The sequence below is a fragment of the Musca domestica genome, unplaced genomic scaffold (genome assembly GCF_030504385.1).
Source record: "Musca domestica strain aabys unplaced genomic scaffold, Musca_domestica.polishedcontigs.V.1.1 18, whole genome shotgun sequence".
NCBI classification, from domain to species: domain Eukaryota; kingdom Metazoa; phylum Arthropoda; class Insecta; order Diptera; family Muscidae; genus Musca; species Musca domestica.
In genome coordinates this window covers 1505350-1523859 of record NW_026712238.1, presented here as the reverse complement: position 1 = coordinate 1523859, position 18510 = coordinate 1505350, and the positions used below count along the sequence as shown (strand labels likewise).

At 33.8% G+C, this 18510-nt stretch overlaps 1 protein-coding gene across 3 annotated transcripts in view; it reads left to right on the top strand.

Annotated features, from left to right (window-relative positions):
• Positions 1 to 18510, top strand: part of LOC101899976 (calsenilin) — a 389863-nt gene that overhangs the window by 16762 nt on the left and 354591 nt on the right. For all 3 annotated transcript variants that reach the window (XM_059120854.1, XM_059120853.1, XM_059120855.1), the window contains one exon: positions 17746 to 18300. In XM_059120854.1, coding sequence (XP_058976837.1) covers positions 17746 to 18300 — 555 coding nt within the window. The remainder of the gene's footprint in view (positions 1 to 17745; positions 18301 to 18510) is intronic.

Sequence of the window (18510 nt, the reverse complement as noted above, 5' to 3'; positions counted from 1 at the left end):
CGAGTTGCTTAAAAATGACAGCAGTCTGTAGTTGGTTTCAGTTTTTTCATCTCACCCTGTATATCTTATGGATATATGGTTATCTCGGTGAGCTATAATTAAAATACACTCAATTCATAAAATGATCGACGCTAACAATAGTTGAATAAATTTTATGCATCGATCTCTTCCAAACCAAATCAATCCTCAAGAAAAACCTTTCAACTCAAATATCACTTGAAATATTAGTGTTTGCAATTTCTTTACCGTATTATGCGTAACTGATTCATCTATTGTACAATAAAATGATGGAATTAAGCAAATTACGTTGTTGTTAATACTATTTGCAATACCGAATATGAAATACGTCGTTTACTTATTACAACTGGATCAAGTTTAATTTTTAAAAAGGCACGATCCTGTGTGCTAATCCAAACTACAAATTTCTGTTGAATTTTGTTCAATGGCTCTATTTTTTTTTGTATAAAATTCACAATAATTCTTATTCACAACTATAATGAAATAAATACAAATACATATTTAAAAGTCCAAAACATTATCATTTGTTTCTCTTATAAACACTTTAAATAAAATCACATAGCTCATCGTTAGAGCACTTTGGCGATAGTAAAAATCCAAATGTTTAAATAAAATGCTTTTATTGCCTCCAAATGTTATTCACATTCATAAATCACATCATTATAATGCGATTTAAGAACGGAATGGTAGGAATGAAAATGTATTACATTTTTACGCGGCAAAATGTGTTACAAAGTTTTGGAGCGGCACATGGGTACGTAGGAAATATACTACAGTGGCTGAGATACAGGGTCAAAAACATTAAACAAATAGCTAATTAATGTATTTATTATTTTTACTGAAGTGCTAAATGAATCTGATTAATGGTTCCTACGTACCAAAAGAGAAATTATTTTATACAAAAACCCATAATTTACCCCATTATTGCATATCATTAGTACATCGTTATGAATGAATTAAGAGAGAGTGATAAACCATTCAAAATATTAACATTTAGAAATGATGCAAACGAAAATTTTGATGATTTTGAGTGCTCCATTTTTTTTCTCCATTAAAAAGTAAAAAGTGTTAAATTGATTCAGTAATAAGTAAATCTGATACAATATAAGTAGAAACATTGAAAAATGCTTTATTTTATAAAATCGGATATTAATTTTAAATTTTCTGAGGGCTACTATTTTCAAAAATTGTTGGGGAGGTACGAAATGGGCTAAATCAACATTGTTTAATTTTGAAACCTGGCAAAGTGAGATCAACATTTTATGATAAATGAGAAGGAGTGTAGAGAAGGAGTATGTGTTTGTTCACCATGAGGCACAAATAGAACACACATGTATAGCCGTTTCGAAATGTTACATACCAAAGTAATCTAAATGGAATGAAAAGTATTGTCAAGAACTCAGAAGTGACTAAAATAAGGGGGTAATATTGAACCGTGGACCACACAATAAGAACACAAAATACCAACGTTTGGCGAAATCAAACGTAAGCATCACCAAACCATGAAATATACTTGAAAATGGGGTTTACCCTTAACATAGCGTCTGAACCAAAAAGGTGAGCTACGTTGACCAAATTACGTATGCTGACTGCAAAACAAAAAAAAAAAAAAAAAAAAAAAAAAAAAAAAAAAATAAGCAAAGGCTATAGTCGTCGACCATGTGATGCCCTATAACGACCATGTGATGCCCTATAACCAGCGTGACCGTTGTGACACTAAAGTATCAATTTTGCCACTTTTTTTGGGCTTTGATACCTTTGTGCCACTTTTTTATTTTGATCCTAAATGAGCCACTTTTTTGAATTTTTGTGCCACTTTTTTATACATTGTGCAACCTTTTTTATACCCTCCACCATAGTAGGAAGGGTATATTAAGTTTAGTATTCCGTTTGTAACACCTCGAAATATACATTTTAGACCCCACAAAGTATATATATTCTTGCTCAGCATAAAATTCGACGTCGATTTATCAATACCCGTTTGTCTGTCCGTCTGTGGAAATCACTCTGGCTTCTGAACGAAATGAAGTAAGTGCAGGTCTACGTTTTCGTATAGCCCCCATATAACGGTACCCCCGATATTCGGCATTTGGATGATTTTAGCGACATTATTTACGGGAATTATTTCAAATTCTGTATGTGAACTTCGTAATGGATACTACAGCCTATGCCGGAAAATTGTCTGAGCAGGTCCAGGTTATATAACCCCAATGCACCTCCTACATAGCTACATTATAAACAGATTTTTTTTTTCAAATTTCGCATTTAAATATTATAATAGCTTATGACAAAATTTGCCTATGCAGGTCCACGTCATCGTATAGACCATAATATACGGCTACATTTGGTATTTTTAAGATTTTAACAGAATTTTTAACCGATTTTATATTTTTTGTGAAAATTGCCTAATTTTTACCACATGGTGGAGGGTATTCAAAATTCGGCCCGGCCGAACTTACAGCGGTCACACTGCCTACAACACTACAATATGTTAGAGGTCCCCTTGTGTCCAAATGCACTGCCCAGATATTACCCTCAGCATTTTGACCAGGGACATTTTCCCAATACTTACGCACTCCGTCGTGCTGTTAGTTGTTGTGGTCCATTTTACAGTTAAATATAGTCCAATGGTTATCCAAAAGTCTAGAATTTCTTCCTGTCCTTAATTCTCTTCTCAGGCTTGTCGATTGGCTTCAATTGTGTGATCTGGCTTTTTTCTGTTTTTGGTTTATTTGAACCCCTAAATATTTCGCTATCATCTTCAACTTCATGCGAGATTTCGTGTCCTCTGGTTTCTATTTGTGACCTTTATAACGGCTGCAAAATCAGGAAAATTTTTCGTTGTTGGTCCATTCCACCCTTTAAATATATTGCGAACATCTTTAAAAACAATAGGGTTAGCCCTTTTGAGCCTTAACCTACCCTTATGAAAATTTTCGTGAGGATCGGACCATATTTGCAATCTGTATATAATAACCCCAACCTGTGTTGTAAGGTGAACAAATATTACAAAATATACACTTCAATATTATAAGTCAAATTGAAAAAATCACATCCGATAAAAAATATGACAAAATTTGTCAAAATCAGTCCAGCCATTTTTGAGATATAAGCATTCTAGCTAATATCCCCTTCTTTTGTATATACACATTACACATTGTATATATTTCGCTATATACATCTACGACATCTACGTAACGGTCAGAATTGACCTCTTCATCTATTTGTGATTTCGCCGGGTTAAAAATATTTGCGGTTTAATGAAAAATTTAATTTTTATTTAACACAAATGTTATGGTATATTTCACCAACTAAATATAACCCGATGACAATCAAAATTGGAAGGCTTTGGCCCAGCCCTAAGCTGTAGTCCCATGTTAACTTCCGATTGGTCTATAATTACGACCTGTGGAGCAACTGCAAAATCAGGATTTTTTCAGTTTTTGGTCCATTTCAACCCCTAAATATTATACGATCATCTCCAAACGAAATAGGTTTCTATTCCGACCCTAGCCCCACCTCCATTCTAAATTTCGTGAAGATCGGGCCATAATTGCGACCTGTAGAGTGATTTCAAACTAACATGGACAGACGGACGGACGGACATACATAACTAGATCGACTCAGCTCGGCGAGATAGGAAGATCCATATATTCTTTCCTATGTGGGAAACCAATATTTCGTGGTGTTACATAATTTGTGGCCCAATCAAACTTATAATAACCCCAACACATAGTTTTGTAGTGCGAACTTTAAATATAATCGGACTCTCATTTCACATTTTGTAAGATTTATAATAATTCATAAATTGGTCTACTGAGGGGGAGTTTGGTATTTAAGGGAGATCCACCTGATCTTGTAGTGACAAATACATTGGGATTTGCAAAGTTTGCACAAAATCGGATGATCTAAATGGTTAAATTATTTTCTTTGAAAATGTTGGCCTTTTGTGGGAGAAGTACCAAAGGGAGTGGTCTGATATTGTCTATCTCCGAACTCGATCCAAGTTTGATAACAATATTACAATATACCATGATTGGACAATATAGGAGACTCTCTTCGAGACAGATGGACTGATAGCCCGAGAGTGGCTTCAAATGTCTTTAGTCAAGGGATATAATGGTAAAATTATAATATTGTCGATTATATCAATTATGAATAATGGGTAATAATCAATGAGAAATTAAATTTATATATATGTGCCTCATCGACACCAGGTTCCTTGAACGGTATATGGTGTCGATCTAGTCTTCGTACATGGCAATATTATTACCAATCTAAGACGAAGGTCGGCGATGGGCATCATCGGTCCACTTCTGAAAATTTTTACGCCATGTTTTTTTGGTCTGAAGTAGTCTGTCTACACCCTTCTAATTTCACTATAAAAGTTATTCTCAATTGAATTTTTTTAATAATCCCCCTCAAAAAACATTAGAACTGAAGAAACCACAAGCTATGTTTTCCTAAACTGCAACCATTAAATTTTTTAGCCATATAAATTTTAACGATGCAATAAAAAATGGTTTCTTTAAACGTAAACAAATGGAATTTTATAAAAAGTAAACGAAAAACATTGAAGGGGAAAATTAATTGATCTAGGAAATTATGTACTCACCGATTTATGTAGGTTAAATTCTGCAATATAAATAAGAAAATTTAAAAAAAAAATTGCAAAAAACTTGGAAACGAAAAGATGTTAAAGTAGTAAAAAAAAAAAATGTATATAATGTTGATGATTTTTATAATTTACATTAAATGTGACACTACATGTGAAAACTAAATGTGAAGAGCATTTGCTTAATTATACCATGCTATCTCTTGGACTTCTTTTTTGCATTGGAAAATTTCCGATTATTAAATTTAACCAGAACGTAGTTTATTATCCATAACCTCTTATGTCTGTATTCACAAACTCTCCTCAATTTATTTCTAATTTTTAGGGTTTTTCATGATTCATGAAAAATAAAAAAAATTTATCTGTCTTTCCGATTATATTGGCAACGAACATCAATCCATCATTCATTTTGTTGTACAAAATTTGAGATTTCGTTTTTCCGTTTTGATTTTTATTTACAAAAGAAAACAACCAACTTCATGTTTTGAACAACTGATGTTTTGTTGTTTGAATATAAACAAAAATAACAAAATTGCAATGATATGAATAACAAAAAAAAAACAACAACAATAACAATAACCGAGCTGGCATTGTTCACCATGAGCAAAGATAATTCGTCAAAATGCTCTTTGTTATTGTTGATAAATTCTGCAATATCATGTGGTTTTATTATTTGAAAATCTGCATGCAATATGCAAAATCTGGCAATCATTAGACACAATAACATTTGTGTAGTATTAGTGTAGACGTGCAAGCGGTTTTATGGGAACATATTTAGAAGAGGATATAGAGGAAATAAAAAATATGTTGGTAATATATTTGCGAAAGCAAAAAGCAAACAATACAAGTATATGGTTAAAATCAGACCCTATAAGTTCGAAAGTATTTGTTGGTTTACCGGGGATATGTTCGACTAGGCAAAATGCCAAAATATTTTCTAATTATACCCTCAGCCACATGAATAGAGAGGTTTGATACGGTCAAACGTGCCTAGTCGAAATAACGGCTTTCGACCCTAGGTCTCCTTGGACCAAATTCATTTCAGGATATTTGAAGTCGATCTAGCGATGTCCGTCCGTCCGTGTGTCTGACTGGTTTGCACGATAACTCTTGAAGAGAGTGTCCGATTTGGTCCAAACTTGGTACATCGTAATATTATTATCAAACTTTGATCGAGCTCGGAGATGGACGATATCGGTCCACTGCTTCTGGTCAAAAATTTCACAAAAAAAGGTAAACAATTTCACAGAAAATTATTTTCTTTTTGAAAAACTATTTGTATCAGTTTTAAGTCAGGTGCGAAAATGGAAAATATCGGTCCACATGTTCCTCAGCATTTTTAATAATAATATCCCTTATAATTTGCAAATAATATATATTATGTCGCGTTTTATGAACTTCATGGTCATTAAAAATGTTGACCCGTTGCGGGGGCGGTAAAAGAAGGAGTAATTCTCCTGTGTTGGTAGGTACATTGAGATGTGCGAACTCTCATTTCACATTTTGTAAGATTTATAATTATTGATAAAATTGACCCATTGAGGGGGAGGTACTTAATGGGTTGCCCTATATTATCCACCTGATCTTACTCTGACAAATATATTGGAATTTGCAAAGTTTGCACAATTCGGATGATCTATAAGGTGAAAATAATTATATCTCTTATAATTTGCAAAAAATATATATCCGATTCTCTTTAAATTTCACACATCGCAATATTTCAATCAGCAAATAATCTGGTGTGAAGATGAAATATATCAGACCGCTCCTTATGGTACCTCCCCGACAAAAGGTCAACATCTTGAATAACTGTGAAGCTCTTAAAACGAGAAATGAGCATTCTTGTTAATGGCACCCTTTGTATTTGTTAAAGCTAGAATTCTTCAATTTGAAATGAGGGTCTCTGATGGAGTGTATGAGAGATGTACCAAAGGGTAGAGTCAATTTAAGGAGATAGTTTCGGAAGTGTGTAATCATGTATAGGAAAAGAGCATAACTGTACTAAATTTAGTACAATTTGAATTTTGAAGTAACGGATGGAGCTGGAATCCTGAAAATTAAAATTAGGATTACTGATGGAGTGTATTATTGGGATATGAAGGAAGTTTTCGAAGTTTGTATTTATGTGCACGAAAAGTACTAACTGGTACAAAATTGGTACAATTTCGATTTGGGTGAATCGATAGAGGGAAAAATTTAGAAATAAGATTAATATTGCGTTGTAGGACTGAGGTACTTAGGAAGTTTTTAAAATCCGTGCATATGTCTACTAAATGGTACTAAATTTGGTGAAATTTAAATTTTTGGTTGAACGAGTAGAGTTGGAATCCGGGAATTTGAAACGATGATTTCTATTTGACTGTATGATGCAGGCTGCTACGAAAAATTGTACTAAACTGTGTACAAAATGGTACTAAATTTGGTACAGTTTGGATTAGGCTTTGGAATATGTAGAAAGTTTTGGAAATTCGTACTTATGTGTACTAAATTCGATACAAATTAGAATTGTAATGAACCGATGGAGCTGAATTTCTGAAATTTGGAATGAGTCACTGATGGAGTGCAGGACAGATGCACCAAATGGTTATTGAAAATTTAAAATTTAAATGTAGGAAATGTTTTAAAATTCTAAACGGATAAAAAAATTGTATGGGTTGGAAAGTAAGTTTGCTATATGTACTAAGTGAGATAACTGTACTAAATGGTACTAGATATGAACAGTTTGATCAACAGTGAACGGATGAAGTTGGAATTTTTAAAATTTTATATTGAGAAGCCTGTTGGTGGTAGGTTTTTGACAAATAAGTGGTTTTAGAGATGTGTACTATAAGTGCACGAAAAGTACTAAATAGTACAACTTTGGACCCAATATGGCTTTGGGTGAACAGATAGTGCTTGAAATCTTAAATGTGGTATTAGGGCCGCTTGTTTTGTGAAACCTGGCAAAGGGAAGTGGTTTCGAAAATGTGTACTATAATAGTACGAAATGTACTAAATTTGACATTGGTTGAAGGAATAGAGCCGAAATCCTGAAATTTAATATGGATATCTTGTTGATTTCTATGATTATGATATGAAGGTGGTTTTAGAAATGTATACGATTTGTACGAAAAGTACTAAATGGTACAAAATTTGGCATTATGGGAAGGTATTAGAGTTGGAATCCTCAAATTTGATATTGTGGACTCTGTACGAACGATTTTGACAAATTTTGTCAATTCAGAAAAAAATCGCATAAAAAGTTGCCAATAATGATGTTAATATAGATTTTGCAGTATTTTGTGACATTTTTTTTGTATTTTTTTTTTCAAATTTTTTATCGCATGCGATTTTTTCAATTTGGCTCATAATATTGAAGTGTATATTTTGTAATATTGTTTTCACCTTACAACACATTTATTATATACAGATTGTAATTATCCTCCGATCCTCACGAAAATTGTCATAAGGGTAGTGCTAGGCTCAGAAGGGCTAGGGCTATTGTTTTTAAATATGTCCGCAATATATTTAGGGGTTGAAATGTTTCTTATTTTGCTGCCGTTACAAGTTTCACAAATAGAAACCAAAGGGCACGAAATCTCGCATAAAGTTAGGGTTTAGAACAGCGGGTAGAATGGACCATTACTTTTGTGTGAAAAAATACCAAAATTTCCATTCTACAGAAACGCTGAAAATAACTTACAGGCGAAATCCAAAATACACAAAAGGTGAAATTCTGGCTTTTTTATGCTGATTTCGTTGACGAATATGAGAAGAGAGTTGAGGACAGGGAAGAAGTCTAGCAATTTGGATGACCACTGGATTATATTTAGCTGTAAAATGGACCACAACAACTAGCAGAACGATGGAGTGCGTCGATACTGGGTAAATGTCTCTGGTCAAAAAGCTAAGGGTAATATCTGGGCAGTGCTCTGTGACACAATTTCAAAAGCAAAATCTTCCAAAATGGATGAAGGTTTGGTTATAAAAAAATTAACAATTTGAGCATTTTAAGTACTAAAAAGACCTAACACGAACTTTCGGAATGAAACTTATATTTTAAGGTAGACTTTTCTCTAACGAAGTATATAAATCAAATCGTTAATACCGATTCCAGACGCTGCCAGAGGCATATTAAAAAAACTCATAAAATTGCTACCAAAAAATCGTTATAATTTATGGTTCCATGAAAAATGACTTCTTGCGACTTCTTCCTGGTCTTTTGTTCAGTTTTATATTGACATGCAGTCGATTATTCCAGTTGCTCTTTAATATGCATATTTGTTTATATCACATATAAAATTTATTACGTTATTTCCATTTAAAAAAACGGCAATGTCATTAAAAAGATCTTTGTGTTCACTGACATGATGTGATAAGCCAAACGGAATCGGCAGTGAATTAGGTCAATGAAGTGTATGGGTATGTATGTATGTATCTTCACATGCAAACATAGAATGAACAAATGTCTATTGAACCGGCTGCTGAAATTCAAAGTATTAAACATTCATTTATTCAATCGCATTTTATCGTTTGCCATGCCAAAATATTCGAAATACGTTTCTTTTTTTTTTTGCCGGCCAACATTAGTCATGCCAGGCTAAACAATAGTCCATAACATTTGAATTGGACTGGATTGAAGATAAACGATATGATATACAACTATCTCTGACAGACAGACAGACGGATAGATAGAAACCTTCACGATTAAAATAGGATATGTGTGGATATGTGTTTGGAATGTAGTGATAGTTTGTTTTGTTTCCTCTTTTTTTCTATATTTGTATCGAATCTTCTTACTAGTTTTTGTTTCTATTCAGTGAAATATTTTGGGAAAAAGATTTATTTATTTATTTACGTTTATCAAGAAGATAGACAGACAGACAGACAGACAGACAGACATAAAGTAGACATGGGTAAAAATAAACAATGCTGTTTGTTTCCCTTTTTAACAATAGGCTATTTCTGTGAAAATATATTTCTAAAGAAAATATTGTATATTCTAATAATAACACGCATAAGTGAGGGAAGGATACATTTTTGTAGAACATAATGTAAAAATTAAATTAAATTAAATTAACCCTTTTTATAATCTCCACCATACTATGGAGGGTATATTCATTTTGTCATTCCGTTTGTAACTCATCGAAATAATGATCTTAGACCCAACAAAGTATATATATTCTTGATCAGCGTAAAATTCTAAGACGATGTCCGTCTGTTTATCTGCTGTCTGTCTGTTGTAATCACGCTATCTTTCGAACGAATTGAGATAGAAGGCTAAAATTTCGCACACATGTTTATTTTGCCAGTAGGCAGGTTAAGTTTGTAAATGGGCCATGTAGGTCCACGTTTTCATATAGCCCCCATATAACTGTACCTCCCTATATTCGGTATTTTGATGATTTTAGAGACATTATTCACCGGAATTGTTTCAAATTTGGGGTTTGAAGTTCGAAATAGATACTACAGCCTAAGGCAGACAATTGTCTATGCAGGTCCACGTCTTCGTATAGCCCCCATATACGGGTACCTCCCAATATTCGGTATTTTGATGATGTACGTCATTATTCACCGTAGTAGTTTATAATTACGTATTTAGAGTTCGTAATGGGAACTACAGTCTATGACAGAAAATTGCCTATACAGGTCTAGGTCTTCGTATAGGCCCCATATATCAGTACCTCCTTACATTCGGTATTTTGACGATTTTAGGTACAATACTCACCGAAATTGTTTGAGATGTCGTATTTGAAGTTCATAATGGAAGCTACAGTCTGTGACAGAAAATACAGGTCCAGGTCTTCGTATAGCTTCTATATAATGGTACCTCCCTATGTACGGTATTTTGATGATTTTGGCTACATTATTCACCGTTTATTTCAAGTTTCGAATTTGAATATGGTAATGGCTTGTGACAAACAATGCCTATGTAGGTGCACGTCGTACAGGCCCTAATATAACGGCTATATTCGGTATTTTAAAAATGTTAACAGAATTTTTGGCGAATGTTATATTTTTCGGCCGAACTTGCTGCTTTTTTACTTGTTATAAAATAAGTCTTACCAAGTTCGAACATCAGGTTAAGATTTAGTCAAAGTTTTGGTAATTATAAATAGAAAATTTAATTTTTTTTCAAAAACGTAGTTTTTTACCGAGTAGACCACCACAATAATTTAGAAATAATGTAACATTCAGAAAGTGCATCAAAATTCGCTTCAGAGAACAAGCCTTCTGATGTTCGGGTAGCAGAAAGGATTTTTCAAGATATCATCAAAGCTGTATTTCCATCCGCCAACGAGGCACCACCAACGTTTACGACAGGTGGTGTTGAAAATGTCATGTGAAACGTTAAGCCATCCAAAGCCTTGAGTTGAGTACCTAACAAAAGATTTTAAACCTCTCGCAAGCCTATGGCCTTCAAATGGTGCGTGCTGAGTCCTGTTGGAATGTTGGTCTGCGGCCAAAATGTTTGCTTGCCCAAAGCTTTAATACACCCTTCAGAATATTTTCGCGATAATATTCGGCATTTATTCTGATGCCACCCACGGTCGATTAATACAAGCGGAGAGCGACCATCGGCTTTCATGGCGGCCCACACCATCACCATGGCCGGTGCTTGAGTTCTGGAGGCCAACCGAAGGTGCATATTTTCAGCTGACCTCTTTGGCAAGTAAACACCGTCATTTTGTTTGTTTACAAACTGCTAAACAACGAATGTTTTCTCATCCGAGAAAACCAAATTCGGCAGTTCACCACTTTCGGCCGAGCAAAGCCACTTTTTAGCTCTTTTGAGCCTATTTTCTTTCAGTTGCGGTGTAAGTTCTTGCACTTTTTGGAATTTCAATGGCTTTACCACGAGCTCATTTTCCAATATTTGCGAATGAAATGTTGCGACAGGTTCAGCTCACGAGCCATTTTTCGGCCAATGCGACATGGGTTTCGATCAAGCCGCTTCTTTACTTTTCGAACCATTTCTACTGATGTTGCTGTTTTCTTCCGTCCACTTCCTTGACGTCGGCTAGACTGCGCTATTAGTATCTCGGTAACGATGTTACGAGACACAAAAGATTTATTCACATTTAAATGCTGGAGTGCTCTAATGATAGCCACTTGAGGTTTTCCAGCCAAATATAAAGAAGTCACACTATCACGCTTGAATTCCATCACGAATAACTTTTTTTCTCCAAAAATTGTCACCAAAATGCTTTTATGCTGTGGAATAATTTTAACAGCTGTCGGACGAGTGGCTTACAAATGACAGCAGTCCGAAGTTGGTTGTAGTTTTATCATCTCACCCTGTATATATGTACATAATCATTCTGATTTTTTATATAGGGTTTTGTAGTGAATAAACGTGAACAAGGTACATTTTAAGAAAGATTCATGCTTTGATGTGGCAGGGATATATGGGTGTATTCTGATTTAAATATTCTGGTACGTAAAGCAAGAAGGGGTAACAGACATTTTTGTAATGCCGTTCAATCGAATATTTTTTTTTAAACTAACAAAGAAATAACCGTGATGATCTAAATATATCAAAGTCAAAATAATTTCTTTTTTATTTTTATAAGAAAACAAGTAAGCAAAGGCTACAGTCGAGCGGGGCCGACCGTTGAATACCCTACAACACTACAATAAACGATACAGTTTATATAGGCGAGATTCTCGAAAGAATTCCACAAGATATTGTTACAAATAATAAAAGAAAATCATCAGGTTTCGTTCTCTAATTTTCGAACAATAACAACTTAAACTAATTTGCTCATTTCCAATTTATTGGTAGATGTTGCACGTAAATGGTATTCCTAGATCTGGAACCAATATTTCCCAAAGACCCATAATATCTCAGAAGTGGCCAAGTCACTGTAATGGACATTTTCGTATTTTGTCGACAAAAGTTGGCAAACTATTTCACACATTGAATATTTTTGGATGGCCATCCAAAACTGCTTGGCTTTTGCAATGTCCGGTAACACCCATTCAAATGTGCCTGAGGATCGGGCGATAATTACGACCTGCTGACAATTTTGCAGTTTTTTGGTCCATTTCAACCCCTAAATATATGGCGATCATCTCCAAAAAGAGTAGGCTTCAATTCTGACCCTCATCTTATCCCCATGCAAAATTTTGTAAGGATCGGGCCATAAATGCGATCTGTATATGATATCCTGATATCCTTACTACTTAGTTTTGTTAGCTGTAGTGATATTACCAAATGTTTAATTCAAAATGAAAATATGCCAAAAATATGACAAAATTGAAAAAATTTGAGAAAATTTACAAAATCAATATTTTCGTGTTTAGAGAGACATTTTTATATGATTTTTTAAGCGTTTTTTCTTTTCTGCCAAGAGGCCATTCTGAATTAATGAGAACTGTCGAAATCAGTTCAGCCGTTCTCGACACAAAATAGATCTTTCAAGCATATCTTCTTTGATAGACATATATCGCACATATTTTGCTATATATTCGATTTGTTGGATCTTAACATCAATGCAAAGATCAGAAGTAACATTGTCATGGCTTTGTGATTTCGCCGGGATTTAAAATATTCGCGGTTTAATGAAAAATTTTGAATTTTTTCAACAAAAAAGATATGGTCTATTTTAGCCGCTAAATATTATCCGATGACCACCCAATTTTGTAGGCTTCTTCCCCGCCCTAAACTCTAGCTACATTCCGCATTGATTGGTCTATAATTGCGACCTGTATAGCTACTGCAAAATCCGACATTTTTGCAGTATTTGGTCCATTTCAACCCCTAAACATTTGTCGATCATCTCCAAAAGAAATAGGGTTCTATTCTGAATTAACCCCACCTACATTTTAAATTTCGTGAAGATCGGGCCATAATTGCGACCTGTAGAGTGATTACAAATTAACATGGACAGACGGACGGACGGACATACATAGCTAGATCGACTCAGCTCGGCGAGCTAGGAAGATCCATATATACTTTCCTATATGGGAAACCAATATTTCGAGGTGTTACATAAATTCTGGCCCAATCAAACTTATAATACCCCCAACACATAGTGTTGTAGGGTATAAAAACAATAAATATGTTGTAGAAATCTATTAAAAAATTTTGAGAATAATCGTGAAAAAATGTGAATATTGGGATGTATTGTTATATGGGGGCTAAACGAAAATGTGGATCGTTATACTTCTTATTCGGTAACAACCATACCCACAAAACTAGAAATGACGAAGTTAACATCACTCTTTCCACTTCCTATATGTATATGTACATGTAAGCATTGAGACATGTGAAAATGTTGTCTGGCTGTAAGCCAAACGTAAACAATACCAACATTGGGAACCCACAAAACAACAAAACGGACACACCATGCACCCAGGCACGAAACATGGGTGGTTACATGGCCGCACACAAATAAATGAACACGTAACGTGGTCTCATAAATTTGGTGGAAAATATGGAATTTTATTATTTGTCGTTTTTTCGGTGGGATTTTCATTTGCATGAAGTTGTATTTAGCGGTAAGTTTGTAATTCTGCAGATGGTGAGACTGTTGAAAATAATTGGGGTATATGAAGTTAGGCTTAAAATGAAAAACTCAAAGTGCAAGCTTAATTTGAAACGAATTAAATATTATCCAACAAAAGTTAATAATAAGATCATATGTTTCTCCTGAAGGTACGAATTAAAAACTTTACTTCCGATTATCAATAAAGATTTATAATAATCGACAAAAATATTGTGAGCTAAAAAACCGTATATTGACAGAAGGTGTTTTTTTATTTGAAACAAAATGTCCAAACTTAAATTAAAATAACCTTCACACACACACCAAAAAATATCGAAGCAAAACAAACATCACATCACCATGTGTATATTATTGTATGCAAACAAATTCAGGAGTTGGAGGAGATATTCAAATCGTTTATCTCTTCAAATAAATTAACAACAACTATTCATATTTTATTGTTTGAACATGAATGTTAACAAGCAATAAATTAAATTTTTTGCTCTTCCATTTACTCATAGCATAGCAAGTGATAAATAACTGTTGGATTTGTTTTTTTTTTGCTGCAGCTACACGTTTAAATATACACATACACATTTTTTGTTCAAGAATAATTATGTCCATGAAATTTACATTAATTATGATTTTTTGTTGAAAAAAATGTGTACAAACACACATCCTTATGTATATTTGTAAATATTCGAATATATTTAATGAATATGCATCGCGAATATATTTTTTTTTATCTAAAAGATGTGTCCGGTAGCTTGATTATTTAACGACTCATATCTTCAAGGCAAGCTACGTCTAGCAAAAACTACTTAAAGCAAATAATAGAAGACATGTGTATCTTTGAAAGTTTACACCACAAAGTAACCTTAATAGAGGGGACAAGTTACTGGATTTTCGAAAAGGATTTTTTTCGGATTAAGATTCATAAGAATCACATCATTTTAGGTTTGGCCATGGTACAATGAATTCAAGGTAGGGCAAAACTACCATATGATTTAAATTTTTTTTATTTTTCTGGCTTAATATGTCAACAAATGTACTTAATAGTAGTATATTTGGGCATTGGGTTAAAAATTAATTAAAAAATACTTCTTCCAATTCAGATAAAAATATCGGTATGAGCAAAATTACGAGAAAATCGAACATTTATATCCAAATTTTTGTATGTATGAAATTTGAGTTTGCTTATTTCGTGATCCAATCTGTACCAACTATATTACAGATCTTGTGTTTATGGAAATATTGAGATGTACTACGTCTGAATGTATATTTAAAATTTTGACCTTTTGTAGGGGAAGTGACAGAGGAAGTGGACCGATATATGCCAGTAGATCTTGTGTTTAAATAATGGGATGTGTGAAATATGAAGGTATTCGGATGCGTATTTCGGAGTTTATAATCGTTTTGCTTATTCAAAACGTTGACCCTTTTGCGAGGGAGGTACCAGAAGGAGTCAGCCGATACATTCCATCTTCACACCAGACCTTGGGTTAAAAAAAAGAATATTGTGGTATGTGAAGACAATCGGACTCTTACATCACATTTTATAAGCGTTATAATTATTCAAAAATTTGACTCTTTGTCGGGGAGGTACTTGATGAAGTGGACCGATATTGCCCATGCGCTCATGCAAATTATGGGATTTCTGTGAAATAAAATATTTTTTTTTAATTTCAACCTTTTGTGCGGATTGAACCGAAATTGCCCATCTTCCAACTCGTTCTAAGTTTGATAATAGAATACGATATTCTACCAAGGTTGTATCAAATCGGATATTCTCTTCGAGAGTTGTCGTGCGCCCCAGCCAGACATACAGAGAGACGAACGTGCATCGCTAGATGGACTCCAAATATCCTGAAACGGATTTGGTCCAAGGAAACCTAGGGTATAAAACCATTATTTCGAGGAGGCACGGCAAAAAAAGTATCAACGGAAGAAATATTCTAGGTCAAATTTCACAGTGAGTTTAAGAAAAAAAGAAATTTGTATATTTAATATTTACTTTATTTTCATGAATTTGTTTTATATTTTTCATACCCTCCGCGATATCCGTCTGTCTGTCCGTCCGTCTGTCTGTCCGTCTGTAGTAATCACGCTATCTTTCGAACGAATTGAGATAGAAGGCAACATTTTGCACACATGTTTATTTTTCCAGTAGGCAGTTTAAGTTCGTAAATGGGCCAAGTAGGTCCATGCTTTCATGTAGCCCCCATATACCGGTGCCTCCCGATATTTGGCATTTTTATGATTTTAGCGACATTATTCACCGGAATTGTTTTAAAATACGTATTTAGTAGAAAATTGTTTATGCTGGACTAGTTCAGCTCCGATATAACGGTAACTTCCTATATTCGATATTTTGATGATTTTAGCTACATTATTCACCGTTTATTTCAAGTTATGACTTATGACAAACAATGCCTATGGCGGTCCACCTCGTATTTTTAAAATTTTAACAGATTTTTTTAAGGATTCTATTTCCAAATTCGTTCCAAATGGTGGAGGGCATTCAAAGTTCGGCCCGGCCGAGCTGACTACTTTTTAACTTGTTTTTTCTTTTCTTACAATTTCACTTTGCAATAAAAAGTTTGAATGTTAAAAATTTTAAGTGGATTTAAAGTTACTCTGTTTGTAGATCTACAATTTTTTAAGGTTTTTATATCACCTTGACCTTGATTCAAAGACACTCAATTTTTTTTGAGATATATCTTGCAACATTAATATCGATATTTGAAAAAAAAATTATAGAGAGTTTTGTATTACTTTACGAATTACTGGTTGACAAAATTGGTCAAGTCGATTTCAATTATTTTTAATTTTTTAGTCATATTTTCCATTTAATGTCCCCACGTTTAGGCATTTCCAGTTCTTTTTATGAAGCAATGCTACTAGTAAATAAATATAAATGTAGACCAACGTTTTAATCCTGCCCCTATATTATTAATATAGCCCCTTATTAAAGCTATTTCAAGGGTCTGATAAGTTTTTTTTTTCGAAATTTAAGATTGATTCGGAAAAGGTTTAGTCTTTTTAAATCGTATCTAATATCGGTAGAAACATTATGATACGCGAAATTTAAAAAATCGACTCATTTCACAGTTCATTAAAAAAGTTTAACATTTGTTGAGGTAGGTACCAAGTGGTTCATTATTGCCATTTTCGCGGTGGCCTTGTACTTTTTGTGGACTAGGTATCGCAAGAGTGGCCCGTAAAGACAATACTACATAAAGACACTACTACATATACTTCGAAAGTCTTGAATCTGATTTCATAAAACGAGGAATGGGGTCGAAAATTGTTATTTATAGCCTCTGTATTCAAAAAAGGGGTATTCATTTGCTGAATATTTTTACTCTTACTTGTTTTTATGCATTTTGTAAGTGTGATATTGATACATTTTGATAGTTTTTATGAATATGAGCAAATTTTAAAAATGATTTTTTCTGTCCACTTTTCTATAAAATAACATTTGAAACAAGTTTCTATACATCTCATATATACTCAAAAATATAAAAAATCACTTGAGTTTACTGCAATAACTATCAATTATCCATATATATTTTGCTAAATTAAATTTTTCATAAACAATTTGACATTTAATACCTCTTATATATTTTTTTCATTTTTCAGATCCAACAGTTCACAACAACAACAAGAATAATAACAATAACACCAATAGCAAACAACAACACAGCGGCAACAACGCGAACTCTAATCCGAAAATAGTCATTTCCAGCAGTAGTTCAACTGCAACATTGAATGATAACGTGAACGTGAACGGCAACAGCAACAACATTGGCAATAGTTGTAGTAGCCTTAATACCAATATCAATATTAACAATAATACCAGCCACACCAGCACCACCTCCACTAGCAGCAACAACAACCACATCACAGTTGACAGTTTGGATCAACATCAACAATTGATATCGTTACCTGAAACTGTTGGTGGTGCAGCAATTTTTTTGGAGAACGACCACCATAACAGTTTGTCAACAACAGCGGCGGAGAGTACAAATTTCGTGGCGATACCATTATCGGAACGACCACCAGTAATTTGTATATCACAGGACCACCACCAACAACAACATAATCATCATCATCATCACCAGCACGACAACTATTCAGAAAGTTTGACACGTTCAGCGTCGTGTTTACTTCGCTTGCGTCGGTGTTGTATAAAACGTAAGTATATTTATTTTTATCTTTTTCTTTTTTGCTGCTACCGTTGCTGTCAAATTTTGATGGGATGATGTGAAAATAGAAAAAAGAAGAAGAACAACAACAATTTTGGGAATCACTAATTCTTTGCCAGAAATGGAAAGTGTATATGGGAAAATTGATTCAGGTAGAAGTTCAGTGTGAAGTGGAAGTAGTTTTCCATTCTGTTAATAA